Raw genomic sequence first — 17,870 nt, forward strand, 5'->3', positions numbered from 1 at the left:
AGAGCTATTGAGCTCTGACTCCGTGTTGTGTCCCACATGGCCGACTTGTATTTTACCAGCTTCAAGGTGGCAGGCTGAGCGTTGTTTGCACCCACCTGTGGAAATGTGCCCAGGAGTCACCAGCGCTTTAGAGAGCTTCATAGATAACAAAAATTTCTGACATATATGAAGTAAAAAAACTGGAAGAGAACTGCTTCTGAGCTAAAGCTACCTATTTAAAGAAAAAAAGTCGTAAGTGCTGTGAAAAACTGAACAAGGACTTAAAGACAAAGTGAATGAAGACCTTCACATAGGCTTAAGAAATACTCTGGGCTAATGACTGTTTTCCTAAATAGACTAATGACTAAAATTTCTCCAGCGGGTGAGATGCGGTTTGATTCAGTATGGGAATGTGCTTTGCTGTGTGAGGGATTGCTGGAGCAAGAAATGGGATAACGCTCTCCGTCTGCCTTTGTGATGGGCAGAGCGGAGGTCGAGGGACCGGGGGAGTCCCTCTCATCAGGGAGGTGGCTACATGTCACTGAAGGACAAGGGACACGACCGCTGTACTGGAGAGCCAGCCTGTTGTTCATCTACATTAGTTCTGCAATGAGCTGAAGTGAATTTCTTCCTGCCCTTGGTTGCAGACCAGCTGTACAGGTACCTTGGCAGTCTCTGTGACCAGGGTGGATGATCCAGACAGCCAAGATTATCGTATCTCTTTCCACTATGTAACACACTTTTCTCACAGATAAGAAGAAAAAACCACACGAGTGTATCAAATATCCACATAGCAGCACTGAGCAGTACAACTGCTGGATAAAACTTTCTTTCATTGCAGAATTCAGGCAGAGCAAGCCTGATCTTTTTGACCTCATAAATCAAAGGGTTTTCCTTTGGCTTGTCCCAAAGCTGCCGCGATCTGCACACCTCAGTTAAAATCCTCGGACGTGGGGCTGAGGTGCCCGTGATCCAGGCGAGCTCTGGCTCTGGCTGTAGGACGGGGGAGCGAGGGGTGCGGTGCAGAGCCGTGCCGGATCGGTCAGGCTGCAGGCAGAGCCGCCCGCTGCTGGGTGAGACGGGTGCAAGAAACGACTTGAGGACACAAGCGGAAAACTACCTGATGTGAAAAGGTACAAAACCCTAAAGGAAATCTGGTGCTGGAGGGCAAGAGTTTGGTACCGCTGGGGACCTGTTGTAGGGAGCAGCAGGGTGGACCCTTGGCCGCCTGACTGATGCCTGCGGGGGCTATTCGGGTGTCTGCCCTGGGAGTGCTGAGCGTGCTCGTGCTCAACCTCATGGCCTCTTGGGCTTTGTTGACTTTTATCTGTGTTAACTTCAAAACAGGTTGATGCTTTCAGGTTGAGCATATTCTGCACGCAGGGTCTGCACAACCTGCCCCGGGTCACTGGGCATTTGAGATGCTGCCTGTTGAAACATGGTGTTACCCTGCGGCTGGTTTTGCCTGTAACAGGCAAAGAAATGACAGGTAAGGAAAAGTTCATTAATGGCCGGATAAACAATAAATGCTTACCACTCATATCTTCAAAATAAGTTCTTGCAAAATTTTGGGCAGGGCTCTGAAACCAGGTAGCACGCCAGCTCCTTCTGACAGGACACAGGAGCCTCCAGGCTGGGGTCAAACCCACTGTGCATAAAAATGAGAGGGTTTGGATTTTCCAGAATAGGCTGCTATTCTTACTGAGCTTTGTAAAACTGTTTTTTTCAGTTTATGCAGAAGAAGGTTTTTAGTTGTGAACTGTAAAAAAATCTCATGTAGGATGACAGCATGCGAACAGAAAAGGCCATAAAGTAACAGTGACACAGCGTCAACGGACAAGACACCCAAACCTGTTTGGCTTCTGAAAAGTGGGTAGGTGTAGAAAATGCCACAGTGGCTGCTCCAGAAAACAAGCGTACCATAGTGTGCCGTTAATGATCATCAGTCTTGCAGGTTTAGTAGTTCTGATTTTGAAGAGTCACGCAGAACTAACACGGCTCTTGAAAAGACAAGGCTTTATTTATTCCCGTCTCCCTCTCAGGGAGGGGCAACCCTTCCTTAAAGGGACAGTTTTGTCCCTGTGATTCTTGACAAATCACACTGTGGAAATGTCAAAATGCTTCCAAAAGTTTTTCCTTAACAGTCAAATGGGGATATAATCCACTGTCTACCTGACTATTTTAAATGTACCAACAAAATTGGATCATAATATTCTAAATGTGTTGTACAATCTGGTGGTTTGACCTTTGACAAGATACTGTCATTGTCACATCCTAGGGATACTAATATTAATCCTGAGAAACGCAGGGGGGATTATAAATGAATGGAAAATAAGATGGGACATTCATTTTAAGTTACTATCCCGTTTAAAATATTGTGTAATACAGCAAATTATATTGTAGATAAGCCATCATTCAATCTTGGAAGCTGAATGTCAAAGTGAAATATTCTCTGTAGGTATGAAGTTCTTTGAATAGATGAAGAACTCTCCTCATCCCCCTGCCTCTGGTCATGCAGGTGACACCAGGAAATTGCTGAGAATCACGGTAGACTTTTTCAGCAATCTCCTCTTCAGGTCAGGAAAATGCAGCAAATCCTCTGTGCGGCATTTCTTGCCTTCTGAAATATTTCAGATAATGCAGGTATTTACACCTGTCATTGAGGAATTTTTTGAAGTGAGCAGGTGGTGCTGACTTAGTGCAGGTAGTGAGCAGATAGAAGGAGATTTTTCTTATCTATGGAAAAAAATTACATACTACAGAAGTAAAAACTTCTGCCTAGCTTGTTTTTCTTTTTTTTTTTTTTGATTTTTGGCACTGGGTATTAATATCCCAGCAAGTCATGTAGGTGTCATCTTTGATGAGTGCATGTAAATATAGGAACTTAGGTGGCAATGAGTGGATTTGGAAGTGGGAATTTACATTAACTCCTTAGAGGCTGAGGATAACTTATTTGTATTGCAGCAGATGAGTACGCAGCATTTTGCATGAAAATAGTTTGAGTAGTTCTTTACCTGCAAATGTTATCTAATGGACTTCTGGTAAGAGAGGAGATTTAAGTATATACTGAACTATAAATGTAAAAGGAGTCTGGAAATGAGCTGAAAATTTTAAGAAAGTGAGCTTCTTAAGAAAGAAAAAAAAAATAGTGGATCATGCCCTGGATTTGAGACTGGAAACCAAGTATGTTGAATTGCAAGCTGCCAACTCTATGAAACACTGTCCAGTCAGCATAAAACTATCTTAAATTATTCTTGCTATATTTTTGGGTCAGCTGCTGCTAATCATCATGTAACTTACGCACAGATGGGGCTGAGTTTGTTTAACCCTTTCAGTCTCGATTGGTCAGATGACAAAACACACTAAGAAGCCTAGAATAACTAAGCAGGCTTTAAAAAAAGCATGCCTTGCGTGGAGCCTCTTAGGGCACTGATGCTGGGGTGGATGAGCTCTGTGAAGGAACCTGTGAAGATGCTAACAGGAACCGATTAGGACTAAACAGAAGGAAAATTTTGGACACGTGATCCCTGCCACCACAAAAATCTCTTGTGCTAATGCAATGAAAACATGGCCCAAACCCACTGCGATTACTTCATCAAAGCTATTCGATCTCAAGGTTCCCACAGCAGCTTCAGCTGCGACTCCCTGTGTTTCGGTGCGGCAATGGGGCCTCTCTACCCCATCACTCTGACGTGAAGTCCTGTTCAGTGAGCACCACATAAAATGAAGCAACGGATTATTTTTTCTGAAAAACATCTCACAATACAGAGTCTTGTGTCATCACAGGGTATATTGTCACCTTCGCTCCCCACTGACGACTCCTCCACTCAAAAGCAGTGCCCATCGCTCCGGCACGGCAGCTTTCCCATGCTGCAGCAGCAGGACCCAGAGAAAAGTCGCTCTACGACGCCCGGCGCTTGGCAGGTGTTGCCGCCAGCCTGCTGCTGCTGCCTGTGCCTCTCGAGGGGCTGCAGCGTTCACACGTAGGAAGGGGTGGGATGGGGTAAGGGGCTGCAAAATGGAAAACTTGTAGAACTTTAAACTGCCTGTTTGATTGTGTGTAGCCTTGTAGAAAAAAAATGCTGCGGTTTCTGGTTCTTTTTTTTTTTTTAATTTAGATGAACCAACCAAGCACCCTTTGACTGGAAATACTTGGAGAGGTGAAATCATTTAAAAAAAAAAAAGATGATGGGTGGGGGTGTAATGAAGTTAAATGTAGGAGTGGTCGCAGTTTTGCATCACATTTCTGCTTGAAGTACGATTTTCCACAATCGGTATCCAGTCATCAAACAACTCTTCAGTGTCTCCAAGCCAAGAATCTGATTTACTTTGCTATTAAATACCAGGTTGTGTATTTTACCCAGGAGGTGGCACTGTCCGTGCAGGGTTTTGCCATCCTCTCACCTCCCTTGCCCTGTGTCAACAAGAGCCGGCTTGTTTGTGTGCAGGACCAGCAGGCTTTCCAGAGGTGATTCATTTCCTCATGTTGCCAGGATCCCACACTAAAATTGCTTTTAATTTCTGGGCAAATTAGAACTGATTTTGAGATAGCCTCGTGTCCGAATGTGAACATTCAATCCTTAGAAAAGGGCAGATCAGCTCAGGCAGCTCATCAGTGACTCCCATGGCCATTTTATTACAGAAAATGAATGAAAGCAAGAGCCAAACTGGAACACCTCATTATTTGTGGGAGTAAAGTCTCCAGATTTGGAGAACAGCAAACTTCTGCTGCTGTTCACCGAATTACTGACTTGTCTTCTTGTTTCAGGCTCTCCAAGGAACAGCAAGAGATGCAGTGAAGTTTGCCATCGGTGTTGGGTACCGCCACTTTGATTGTGCCTACCTGTACCAGAATGAGAGTGAGATCGGGGATGCACTACGAGAAAAAATTGAGGAGAGGATTGTGAGGCGAGAAGACCTCTTTATTGTCAGTAAGGTATGTCTTTGGATAACTTGTCTCACATGAGGCCAGCTCTTAGGAAGAGAGACAAGGTCCCAACCTGCAAAGTGCCAGGGGATGAAGCTGGTCTGGGAATTAACTCCTCTCTGTCAGGGCAAAGCATTTTGTGGATGGAGGGAAGGAAGAGGTCAACTCTTGGGGAAAAAAAAAAAGGCTTGATTTGAGAGGGATTTTTTTGTAGTCCATATCCATTGTCAGCCATGGAGACAGGAACTGAGGCCGTGCTCTCAGTGGCCTCTGAGATAGGAAGCAAGGCTATTGTATTCGTGGTCACTCCCGCTGCGCTGCCGGCCTCAGCCTGTTAACTCCTGTATGTTATGGTTTGTTTTGTTTTTTCCCCCAACAACAATGGTAGGAAAAATAAAGTAACTTCTATCTGCTGGAAGCTGGCAGGTTGATTTTCACCAGTTTTGCTTTTTTCTTCATTTTGTTTAATTGTTGTATGAATCGTTGGAATTTTAGAGTATCTCGTTCTCATTTTACTTAACTGACAGTATCTCAAATAAAGTAAGGCGCACAAAAGTGGCACTTCCTCAAGACAAGACGATGTGCCGTATCACGAGCTGCCTCCGTGTCTGCGCCATGTGTTTCCCCGCCAGGGATGCTCTGCGGTCGTGAGGCTAGGAGAGCAGCTCCCAGGCTTTGCGTTACCCCTGCAGCTGTGGTCCGCCTTCCGCGAGAGATCCCTGGTGAAGGAGGCATGCCAGAAAACACTTGCTGCCCTCCAACTGGATTATTTGGACCCCTACCTGATGCACTGGCCCATGGGATTCAAGGTATTGAGCCTTCAACTCCCAGGAGCCACCTGTCAGAGCTCTGCCACTTTTTCCTTTGGGACCAGACATGTCCTCTCTAACGAGGGGTGTTGTTAGACCTCATTAGGACATAATGACAAACCTCCGCATGGAGTGCCCAGGAGGAAAGGTAAGGTCACGGCTGCTTAAGCTAGGTATTGTAGTACAAAAATCACCTTATTTTACCCTGCACAGCATTTCCATGTCATGGATCAAATTACCATCCAGATCACATTCCTCTTAAAGCCTGGGATTTGGCTATCATTTGCTTTTCCAGGATCAAACAGTTGTGAATTACTTAGTTCCTATTTTTCTGTTCTCTCTCTCCCCTCAGGTTAAATAAATCCTCGTTTCCCCATTGTGTCACATCCCTGGCCTTCCCGCAACCTGACTGAGGCACATAAAAGTGTCTGCCCTTCCTCTGCCTGCAGGACAGATTCTCAAGAAGCAGATTTTCTTGAAGATTACTCTGTTCATACAGATTACTGGTTTTGGCCACCTCTTTCCCCCAAACATAGGGCAGGATATCCAGCATGTGTCCAGCTCTACTCGCTTGTAGAATTTCTAAGTGATTTCTTTAACTACTTACTATTCAGCCTACCTTAAACTCACTTTTTTGTTGTGATGATGGGCAGGGGAGGAGCTATTTCCTGCAGGTGGAAATGGGATGATCATTCCCAGCAATACAGATTTTCTGGATACATGTGAGATATGTTCATTGACAGGCCAAAAAATTCTTGCTAGTTTGAAGTAACAACCTGAAAACTTGAAGGTTTCTACTTTGGGAATCGTTCTGAGAGAATTTCTGATGTGAAGTATTCCAGATTGCTGATTTCTCTGTACCCTTGGGCTCCTTCTTGTGTTACTTGCCAAAATTGAGGTATTTTTATGTCTACTGCTTACTAAACTGGCTGGGTGGGCATGGCAAGAGGAAATCTTTGACTGTGTGTGTACCCTGCAGTGGCTTGAGCTGACATACGCTGTCGCTTCAGACCCCACACCACTCTCTGGACATTTTGCAGTGGCTTTAGCTGTAGCCGTGCTCATCCGTAGTTGCACCTGAGCTGTCCAGACCGCAGGAAAGCCAACATGCCTGTGCCAACGTACCCAGAGCATCCAGATTTCCCCCCTCTAGAAAATACTGGAACTTGCCCAAAGTCCTTCGCTAAAGCTGCGTGTGCAATGCAAACAGGCAGGAGCACGGGCTGTGTGGGAGACAAGACTTGGGCGCAAGTTCAAATTTCTGCTTGGCTGATGGTTTGGGCTTCCTTTCCCTTCCACCCCCACCGTGTGCTCAGCATGGCCAGGTCAAAAGAAGACAAGAGACTCACCAGAGTCAGAAGAATTCGCTGATGGTTTTTTCTCCTGTCAGATGAAGAATAAGGCACATTTTTGTTGCTCATTTCAAGGCAAAAAGTGGACATTTCAGGCTCCTGCTTGTGACAGCAACTTCAAATAAAAATTATCTCTGCTTTGGAAGAGGTGTTATCTTCTGCTCTAAAGATTATTTTCTCCTGTTTCTTTCTGCTGGAGGTGCCAATCTAATTAGGGCTGTCTAGCTGTTTTATTGTTTGCTAGTGTGAACGAAAATAGGTGGTGGTGGGGGAACGCAGCGCTGCTTATACTATACTCCCACTGCTAAATGGTACATCTCTCTTGGGAAACTAATCAATGTTGAGGATCTGGTATCCTGCTCTAACTCTCCCAGAACAGCTCCTTGTCAAGCCAGTCTGTTCCAAATGACAAGCTTTTTATTATGGGATAATTATTTCTTAGCTGAGGAGTTATCCTAAAAAACCCTTTTTTATTTATGAGCAGAAGGTCTACCTGGGGATAATATTTCAAAATATTTGTATTCTATTGAAGTAATAGTAGTGTAGTAATTGTTAATCTTGAATAATGCTGTTATTTGTTTGTATGATGATACATGATGAGAGAGCCCGAGTCTTTGACCAGGGTCCCACCGTTCACTGTACTGTACTAATGCCACATCAGGAAAGGATCCCAGCCATGAGGACTTTTACCACTGAAATTTTTGCACAGGCAATTTTGCCATATATAAAAAAAAAAAGATCTTAATTCAATAGCAAGTCTGATTCTGTAGTGTTTCTAGGCTATGGAAGAGCTGGTGGATGGAGGACTGGTGAAAGCCATTGGAGTCTCCAACTTCAACTGCAAACAGATCAGCTCCTGAGCAAACCAGGCTTAAGACACAAACCTGCAAATAATCAGGTAAATTGTTCTCAAACCCATCAGTATTGACATCACACCTGTCTGGGGTGTTGCAGTCGATGCAACACCTCTGGCAGTAAAATACCTTTTATGTTAAGGCTGTGCTTTTTCATATCTGTGTGGGAATACACCCGTGTTTGGCTAAATCATGGAGCAATCAAAGATGCAGAACACTCTGTGCCCTTACTTGTGCAGGGAGCTGCAGTCACACAAGCCTGCGGCACCCCTGGCTTGAAAGTGGAACCTTCACCTTTCTTCTGACTGCAGCACTGAGCTCGTGCAGGCCGAGAGATGAGCTCTGAAATGGAGAATGCGGCAGGGCTTACCCATCTCCTTTCCTACAGCTCCTAAGGAAAAAGAGGCTGCACGAACAGGTAGGACCAGAGCCAGGCCACGCTGCTGGGGTGAATAGGTAGGACTGGATGACCGGAGAGCTGGGTGCTTCAGCTGGATGTGCACAACTGGAACTCGGAGCCCACTGACAGGGGGACTGGGAGAGGTCATGAAAAATGAGGCAGGCAGCTGGAAAGAGAAACTAATGTATGAAGATTGGGCCTTGCTGGAGGCAGCGTTGGGAATAAGAGGAAAAGATCTGAAGCACTGGCTGACTCTCTTAAAAACCCTACAGCTGCAAAAAGAACAACCTTTTCAAAGCTGATGTGGGGCTTGGTAGGTCACCATAGTGATGCTAAACCTTGAAGTACCTTCTGCTTATGAAGAAATCTGATTTTTTCTTTGTAGATTGACAGCCACCCCTACCTTCCTCAGGAAGACCTGATTAAGTTTTGCCAATCCAAAGGGATCTCTGTCACTGCATATTGTCCCCTTGGAGCGCCCAACTGGCTGTGGTAAGAATGCTTTGTGAGACTTCTTTCTTAGACATTGATTGGAGCCAATACAGTAAACCAGGCTTGGGACGTGGATAAACCTTCACACACACAGAAACCTCTCTCACACTTACTGTGATATTCAGTCCACTAATTCGTACCTGTGCTGTTTCTGGAGCTTCATATTTAGGAGAAAAAGGATCAATTGGTTGGTGAAAGATAATTCTTAACTGAGCTTGGGTGAGCTTATTAAACATGTGAGAGAACTTCTGAACTAAAAAAAAATCAAACCCAAAACAAAGCAGCACATGCTTATGAAAACAGCAACTTTACAGTCTTACTGAGACAAATGGATTAGGTTTTTAAATGGATGACTTGAAGAAATTTTGCTTTCACTCCAGTCTTCATGGCCTTCTCCAACCTGGGACAGGGTGTGTACCAGAGCAGCTGTGCTTGTGAAGGACATGACAGCTGCCCATTCTCAAGATGAAATTTTCAGGATCTGGACAAAAGAAGTTCCCAGCCTGAACCCAGGCTAGACTGAAATGTGTTTCAGTGACCGGCTATACTTGGACAAAAGAAATTCCCAGCCTGATCCCAGGATGGACTGAAATATGTGTTTCAGTGACCTGTTATACTAGAAACTACAGGCCTCTTCTCAGGTGCCAACCTGCGATAAAAGGAAAAGAATGAAAGCAGGGACTGGAGCAATGAGAAGATGGTGAATTAAAGTGTGCAAGATGATACTTTCTTGTAATTTAAAAAATATTCTTACCCTACAGTGCTTGAGGGAGAAGTTAGCAGGCCACTGAACTGCTGAAGTCTGCTTTTTATTTTCACAGGTCCAAGCCTGAATGTATTTCCTTTTTTGATGATCCCCAAATAAAGGAAATAGCACTCAAGTACAACAAAATCCCAGATCAGGTTAATACTGATCACAGTATTTTCCCTGGTTACAAGTATTTTTCCCACTCGTGCTAAAGTAACTATTTACACAGGCATTATGGAAAGCTGAGTTCCAGCTGTGTCTCATACACATTGTAATGCTTTAAAGAATATTATCTCTAACACTAGTTTTAATGATGGATGGAAAATTACCAATGGCTTTGGGCTTTAATTGGCACACTAGCCACTTCTATACACAGCATCCCTGGCCAATTCTGAACTCCTGTTCAATGCACTCCCATGATGTCATCTCAACTTCAGAGACTGATAATGATTAAATGAGCTCATGCAATAATGAGGAAGGGTTTACTATAGTGCTTTTCCTACGTGAGACATCTCTGATTTTATCAGTAGAGCTGTTCCATGTAACCATGTAGGCGCATATGGTTTTTCAGCTTTCGGAAGACAGGCAGAACTTCTCAGCTGTAATTCCCTGTCTGTTCCTGCAGGTGCTTATCTGGCTCCAGGTTCAAAGAAATGTAATTCCCAAATCTGTCACTCCACACCATATTGAGGAAAATTTTAAGGTAAGAGGGTACCTTACAAAATTATTCATGGTGTTAAACTTTACACAGAAAAATCCACTCTGCCAGTGGAACAAAGTACCCCTTTCATTCTTAGAACTGGCAAAACCTTTTGTCTGACAGATACCACATAGGTTACTTCTTTATGCATGCAAAAAATTACTTTAAAAGTAAGGAGCCAAGTCTCCTTCATTAGAACACATCAAGTAAGAGAGATTAACTTTTCCACCTTGTAATATAAATGATTCAATTAGACCCCACCAGCACTGTAACTTTTCTACATGTATTCATTGCTCACCACAAATGTGCATCTGTTGCACGCTTCCTAGTGCTTCAACAAATACAATGCTTTTCTACTTGTTTTTGGTATTCTTTCTGCAAATGAACTTACACTTGTCTTTTTGCAAACTGAAGTAACCCAGCTGTTTGGGACCTTTATTCAAGTGTTTGACTTTGAATTGGCTAAAGAGGAGATGGAAACCCTCCTTGCTTTCAAGAAGCAGTATCGTATCTGTGCATTAAGCGAGTGAGTATTTCCTCCTCCTCCTCCATGTTTTAGCAAACTTGGATTATCATTGGCTATCCTCTTAATGGACAGTATTTGACAGTCCCACTTAAAAATAAGAAGAGAGGGAATGTTAACCAATACCTAGGCATATCCATACCTACTGGAATCCAGCACCAGGGTTTATTAGAGCATTGCCTGTCTTCTACAGGTTGGTAGCACTGGGATTTTTGCAGGTACATTGTGTGTTAAGATATCTTGTAACGGATAGACACCAAACTGCTGTCTGAAAATCAAAATTGGCTGGGAACTCCAAAATAAATAGGCGGCAATTTTTTTTTTTTCTGTTTTCTTTGGCTACTTTATATAAGAGACAGTCAGTGTAAATAAAGTCCATTTTAAGAATGAGAATTGTAAGGTTTTTTTGAAGTGAAAAGCTGTGCCTATGTATTTATGCCAACATTATTAAGACAGCATCTAGATAATAGAATAGTTAGATACATAGATCTGAAATTTATTCTGTTTTCCAAGGTTACTCACTTATCTAATAGCATACAGTGGAATTAGGAGTTCACAAGACAGCGGTTTAGTATCACAGGGAAGTTTAGCAATTTCAGCTAAGCAGAAGATAATGTGTCTTTTGAGAACAAGGTCACTGTTATATGTGAAGGTTACAGAGCATTAACTTCCACTGCCCTGTGTAAACTAAGCAGACTCACATTAGTGTTTTTAATATAGTTCACAGTTTTAGTTCTGCAGAGCTTTTGTCAGGAGAAAAAAGCCTTTTTTTCTTAGCCTTAAGACTATATCCTTAAAGTGTTTTAATCATACTCTCTTCTCCTAGATGCAAAAATCACAAGGACTATCCTTTTTTGAAAGACTAACATAGGCATCATCTTCACATCCTCTGGGGATCAGGACTGTATATCACTGTTTCAAGCAATGTGTAATACTTCATGTGTATTAAATCACAGTATAAGTGGAATATGTATTACAAGATGGGAGAAGGTAGCTCATAGGCATTCTGAAGAGTAATCTTTGAGCATGCATGCATTTGCTTCCCTTATTATCAACCAGTTATATCAGTCCTTTATCTGTATCTTTGATCTGCTCTTCTTGTAGCAAAATTCTACTGTAGCAAAATATATATTCTCTTACCATTTAGTAATGATAAAGTTTAGTAAACCTGAATCTTTGGGATTTGTGAAAAGCAGTCTTTATCATAAATATAAAACCTGACAAATTTTAGAGAAATTTAGATTCTCCCAGTGGTTGTATTTTTAGACAAAAGTTCAAAACATATGCTATCTTTCAGTTGTTAATGTAAGACAATCCATTTAACATCAGAAGATCTTTATGTGATAAGACAATATGCTGCTTGAGAGTCTTAGTTCAGTAATTTCAGCACAACAGACTGAAAGCTCTTTAGAGGACACTAGTGAATTATGTTTCAGGAGCTGTTTTCTTAATGAGGTGTCCTATTTATGAACTGCTAAAACTAATAAACTGGTAGGAGATTTGTATGTTTGGTCTATTGTATCTACAAAAGTATGTAAATACTGCCTTTATCAGTAGAATGGCTGCAGTTAAGACTGCATCTCTCCCAGCAAATCCAAAGTCTGATAAAGGAGACACAGAGGAATTATTTTGTTTGGCAACTGCCTTATTTAACAAGCAGAAAAGCTGGGCAGCTTCATAGAAGCCAACAGTAGATTTTCACTCTCTTGTACTGCTCCCTAGATATTGTTTGCTTGTGTTTTGACTCAAAGAATGTCACTGGATGTTGTTTTCTCCGGTAAAAAAAGTCAGTGCTACTACAGCCCATGCATCTGCTGGAGTTTTAATGAGGTGTCTGTTAATCCAGACTTCTTGCTCTTTAACATGTGACTCAGAACTCCTGTAACTGCTTTAGGCTCTTCCAGCCCAGCAGAAGAACAATGTGGATCAGCACTGCCCGCAGAGAGGAAGGACAATTGTGTAATTAAGGTTCAGAGCTAGGATACACACTTCGTGGATATCCTTTTCCAACTGATTTTCTTTGTAGTTGAGGTTTTTAAGTCTATAAAGGAAATGATGACATATCTTTGAGCTACTTTAGACTTTTGCAAGATGCTTGAATAACAGGTGCCCTAGAAATGGCAAAGCAATTCTGTCAAATGGGATTTCCTACAGCAACTCTTCTAAGAAAGAGGTCTGAGAAGGTGCCTGTAATAGGTACTCTTTTTTTCTCCACCCCCAAACATGCTAAATTGAAAGGGTCAGTTACAGGATACCATCATAGCCACAGTTAGAAAATGAGCTACATGGAAGGTACTCTGCTTCCAGGCATTCGGACTGGGGTCAGGTTGTCAGTCTACAGCAGTAGGAGCAATACCTGCTTAAGACTGTGGCATACAGCCTATCTTGAAATATTCTCTACTTCATAGGAATTTTCTAACAACATTCCAATTTAATCACAGCTATCAGACTTGAAGTTATTTACAGGATGTTTATAGACTGTGGCAGGCAGGAAGTTGGACTAGATGATCACAGTAGCCATATAATAATAAAAAATTCAAAACAAGTTAGAAGCCAGAGATTGTGCATTTGTTTTAGAGACAATAGATCTTTTTCAGCTGCAGAGACCTTAGCAAAGGTAAAAGGAGAAAAATTTGGGTGATGTCAGTTACTGGGAAATAAAGCACCCTCTATTCTGCAGCAGAGCTGCAGCCACATGACATAAAGACAATGTGCCTTTCTAGCAGGCCATCACTGCCTCACAGCAATCACCGCAGCCTATGACAGCGGTAAGCCTGCTGCTATTAGCTGCTCAAGAAGCACACTTCCTAGCTTCACCATTTCACCCACCCCAACATCTATGCCACAAGGGCACTGCTATAACTGCATCTGCTACCTGTACAGAGGGAACTACAAAACATGATCTCCCTTGTATTTGGTTTTGAGGATTCACAAATATCTTCCTACCTCTTCTGTGGTTTTTTTTTGTAAGTTCAGACTTCACTTTACATATAACCTGCTTGCTAAGAAAATAAAAATTGTCATGACATGCTAGGGTAGAGACTTGGGCTTGTTTTACTGCTCTTGTAAATGCAGTTGACTAAAGAACAAGTGTTATGTTGGTCAGATCACTGCAGCAGAAGAGAGAAAGGGACAAGCTACAACTGTCTTCTAAAGACTTCTATTTGTTCTGTCAGTGCAGGGACCTGCAGCAGAGGTATTGCCACACACTAAAAAGTGCTGGAAACTTTCTAGTCTCCGAATTCATCTGAACCCTGTGTTAATGAGCAAGCGTATACTGATGGCCATTTAACCCACTCCCTTTTCTGTGGTTGCAACTAATTCAACTGCATGCTGCTATCCAGGTAGCCTCAAGGTACATTCAGTGATAGTCTGTCTCCACCTACTTTTCAGTGGCCCATGGAGCATCTGTTAGTTACTAATCCCCAGGCTGGATCGATCTCTAACACGAGGAGCAGATATACAAAAGGCCACAGGTCTGGCACTTCATAGAGCTGAAAATACCAAGGCCATCTCTTAAAGCCAGGAGAGAACATGCTACACTACAAACAAAATGCTTCAGGAAAAAGACCATGAGTATTCTTCCAGTGTCAGATGCAGAATAAACAGGCTCAAGTCACCATAACCAGCTCTAGGGAGCACAGTAAGTTTCCTGAAGGACTAACAGCTTCTATTTTTTCATCTCTACTTCATCAGCAGCATGATCATCAGCTTTCTGTTGGAACCACAACAAGATGTTTATATTATCCCCGAATAATTTTCAGTTTGTCAGCTATGTAACAGTGCTCTTAGACCAAACCTGCAGATACATCTTTCCTAGTCAGCAGTGAGATTATCCATGACACTGGACTGAACCCAGTAAATGAAAAACACCTTAGCTTAGCATTTTGCCATTGTATCACAACACATTGTCCCATGACTTGAGCTTTTATTGTGCAGTTCATCCATTCTGGTATAGTTAAGCCTTCATTAAAAGTTCCAAAGGGTCTGGGTGAAAAAAAATAATGTTATGTCCATGTTTTAGAGGGAAAACAGGATAATGTAGGTAATGAACAATAGGTAAAATTCAAAACTCTTTGCTGATCTTTGCTGCTCAGATTTTCAATCTATTATAATTCCAACCTCTCTCATATTGAGCTCAATATCATTCAAAGCCAAACAGAATAAGAAACAAAAGAGTGAATAAGATAGACACCCATTCCATGAACCTTTTGCATTCAATCCTGTACAAAGAGTTCTGGTCCTTGGCTTCCTCTATATGTTAAAAAAGATTTATAGAAGATTGACTAGGATAATCAGTGGCCTAGGAATAATTTCTACAGAAAGCAATTAAGTAGGCTAAGACTTTACTTGACTTGACACCAGTGCAGGGAGTGTGCCAGAAGTTCTTAAACATGGAGCAGTTTGGAAAGTGTGACTAGAAATAGACCAGTTGCTATCTCCTCCACTGTAAAAGTCAGCACTATCAAATCAATCCAGCAGCAGACAAGCCCAAAACAAATAAGAGATAGCAATTCTTCACAAGATATGTAGGTGTGAAAAATCATTCCCTTGGAATGTAACAGATTCACAAGGTAACTGAACAAGAAAGAGTTAACTGATGGCTGTTAAACACAAAAGATCTTAAATTGCTGTCAGAATACTTAAAAAACACACACAACTGCATGCAATGCTCAACTTACTCATCTTCAACTTGTTTTGGCCACAGTTGGAGACAGAATGCTGCAGTAAGTAGATACTTAGTCTGATTCAGTTCAGCTGTTCTTATGAGCAGCTATCAGCTGGCTTGTAATCAGGCTTATTTAAGTTCAGAAAAGCCAGACTGTATATTCAGCTTGATTTTTTTTTCCCCTGAGAATTTGGAAAAAAGATGTAGTTTTGCAGATGTTTGTACTAGCAGTCCTGTACCATGCACTTTAAAAAATTAAAATGCAAGAGCAACATGGCCTATGAAGAAGTTTTAAGAGTTGCCTCTCAGCTTAAGTGAGCAAGGTCCTGCCAGAATAAGGTAGGGCTCTGTACTTTTTAAGTGGCCAAGGCAGAGGGAGGGATGACAAATAGTTACTGACAGAGTTTATACATGACAAACTAGGGGAGTATTAAGTGATTAAAAAGATAAAATAGTTTGTCCTGAGTCAACTGTTCTGTGCCCCAATTAAGCAAAAGACTCCAGATTTCTAGTAGTATCTTCAACATTGTGAATACAGATTAAAAATCCAAATACAGGATTTTCTTTTTCTGTTTTGAATAACAGTTTCCTGTGCCCTGGATTTCACAACTCTGCACAATGTTACAGTATGCACTTGTGCCAGTCTTGTGAGATCAGCAAGAAGAGAGATCCTGCCTCTTCCCCAGACGGAAACAAAGACCAAGTTACAGATCATCACATAAAAAGTGATTCCAGCCAGGCAGGCTTGTGTATTTATGTTCCAGTATCAGAAGTCAAGCCATTTTGTCCCAAAAGCAACATCAACTGCAACCTGAAACATACTGTGCCTGTAAGACTATTTGTGGTGTCCTACCTCCAACCAGCAAGATGCTAATTCCAGCTGCTTCTTGTATTCTCCTCTGCTACACCCAAAAATCCTCAAAAAAGGTCTCTTGTGTTCTCCAGCAAGATAACTGCCAATTTTCTTTGTTTTCCCCATGAATTAGTTCACCATTATTTTTTGAAAATTGATGTGTTCTGTTGGAGCCATTTTCCTTTTAACATTAAAAAAAGGCCTGCTAATCTGGTATCACTTGAAGCAGTGAGAGTGCAGCTGGAAGTGAAAAAAAAATTTAGTACAAGTACTGATTCTACCAGTCCCAAGAACATGATTTTTCTCTCTCCTGCTCTTCATCTTTCCTGCAAGCTGGACTCCTCTTCCTATGGTGTGCTACAGTATCACAGTACTGTAACTGCTGCAGCAGAGTCCTAAGAAAGTCTAGTAAGAGAGGCCAACAAGGTGGAACTGAACCATAAGTTCTTAAATCAAAAACACAAAACAAAAACACAACCACTTTTCATTGGAAGAGCTACAAGATTATATTTGTCCTTAAAAATTTCTTTGATCAGAAACCCAGAGATCTGTCAAATCACAATACAAAAACAAATGCTGTGAACAGTTATAGCAGGAAGAGCTCAGTTAGCAGGAATGCTAGGCTCCGGATATCTAATTCTTTGATCTTTCCACTTTACCTTTTAAGACATGAAAGGAAACCTCTACCCTTGTAGGCAGAGTGTGGCACAAGTATGGGGGTACAACAGCCATTTATTTTATTGTAACAATCACCAGATAAACCTAAATTAAACAAAGATGGGGGTTGCAGTCTAGAAGACAGGCTCTTCCTCAATCTCAGCCTTATTTAATTATATCTGGCCTTAAAGAAGCAATCCAAAATCATTATGGGTGACATGGTTTTCTATCACTCCGTTCCCACTCATCCTTTCTGACAACAGCCTGCCTTCTGTGCAAGTTTATGCATCACTGTCCCTTCACTCAGGTGCTTCTCTTTTTCCTCTCTTCCCACTCTATTTCACCAAGCATCCAAGCCCTCTGCCGGCTAAGTACTGCACTGTGTCCCAGAACTACCCCTTCCAAATTCTTTCCCACAAAGTCATCCAGCAAAATACAGAGAGCGCCTGTTACACAGTACCACTCCACCCTGAGTGCTAGCTAGTCATCCTTCTGCTGCAGAAGAGTCTGTCTGAAAGTCTTCTCCAGTAAAATTCCTACTCTGAGAATGGAAAATTTCAGGCACAAACTTTCATAGAGTTACAGTGAAATGAAAACAGAGGAAATTAACAGAACCTCATGTACTATTTTAGAAGCCCTGACCCTCAATGTAACTTCTTGCCAGAACACATTTGTCACAAAAATGTTATTTCTGAGCAAGTCAACATTGCCCCAAACAGTTTTCTGTCACAGCTCAGACTAAGAACATTAGCTGTTCTGCTTTTTTTGGATGCCTTTGGGCTTTTATTTATCACATTATAGATACACAAAAACACTTGCAGAGCTGAAGCTTTTTGTATTGGCTTTTAAGCCCAGAATTTAAAGTGACTGTAATCAGTTTATGTTAGGACACTCAGCATTAGAGGAG

General features: G+C 42.0%; 1 protein-coding gene across 1 annotated transcript; it reads left to right on the forward strand.

The window, feature by feature from the left end:
• Positions 1 to 3,546: 3,546 nt before the first annotated feature.
• LOC142042202 (aldo-keto reductase family 1 member B1-like) lies at positions 3,547 to 12,000 on the forward strand. The gene is given in 12 exon segments (XM_075051872.1): positions 3,547 to 3,634; positions 3,817 to 3,962; positions 4,748 to 4,915; positions 5,599 to 5,714; positions 6,364 to 6,440; positions 7,845 to 7,916; positions 7,919 to 7,965; positions 8,707 to 8,813; positions 9,635 to 9,716; positions 10,187 to 10,264; positions 10,684 to 10,787; positions 11,611 to 12,000. Coding segments are annotated over 12 exon segments (1,125 nt in total). The 3' UTR covers positions 11,651 to 12,000.
• The last annotated feature ends 5,870 nt before the right edge of the window (positions 12,001 to 17,870 follow it).

The sequence above is a fragment of the Buteo buteo genome, chromosome 19 (assembly GCF_964188355.1).
Source record: "Buteo buteo chromosome 19, bButBut1.hap1.1, whole genome shotgun sequence".
Taxonomy (NCBI): Eukaryota; Metazoa; Chordata; class Aves; order Accipitriformes; family Accipitridae; genus Buteo; species Buteo buteo.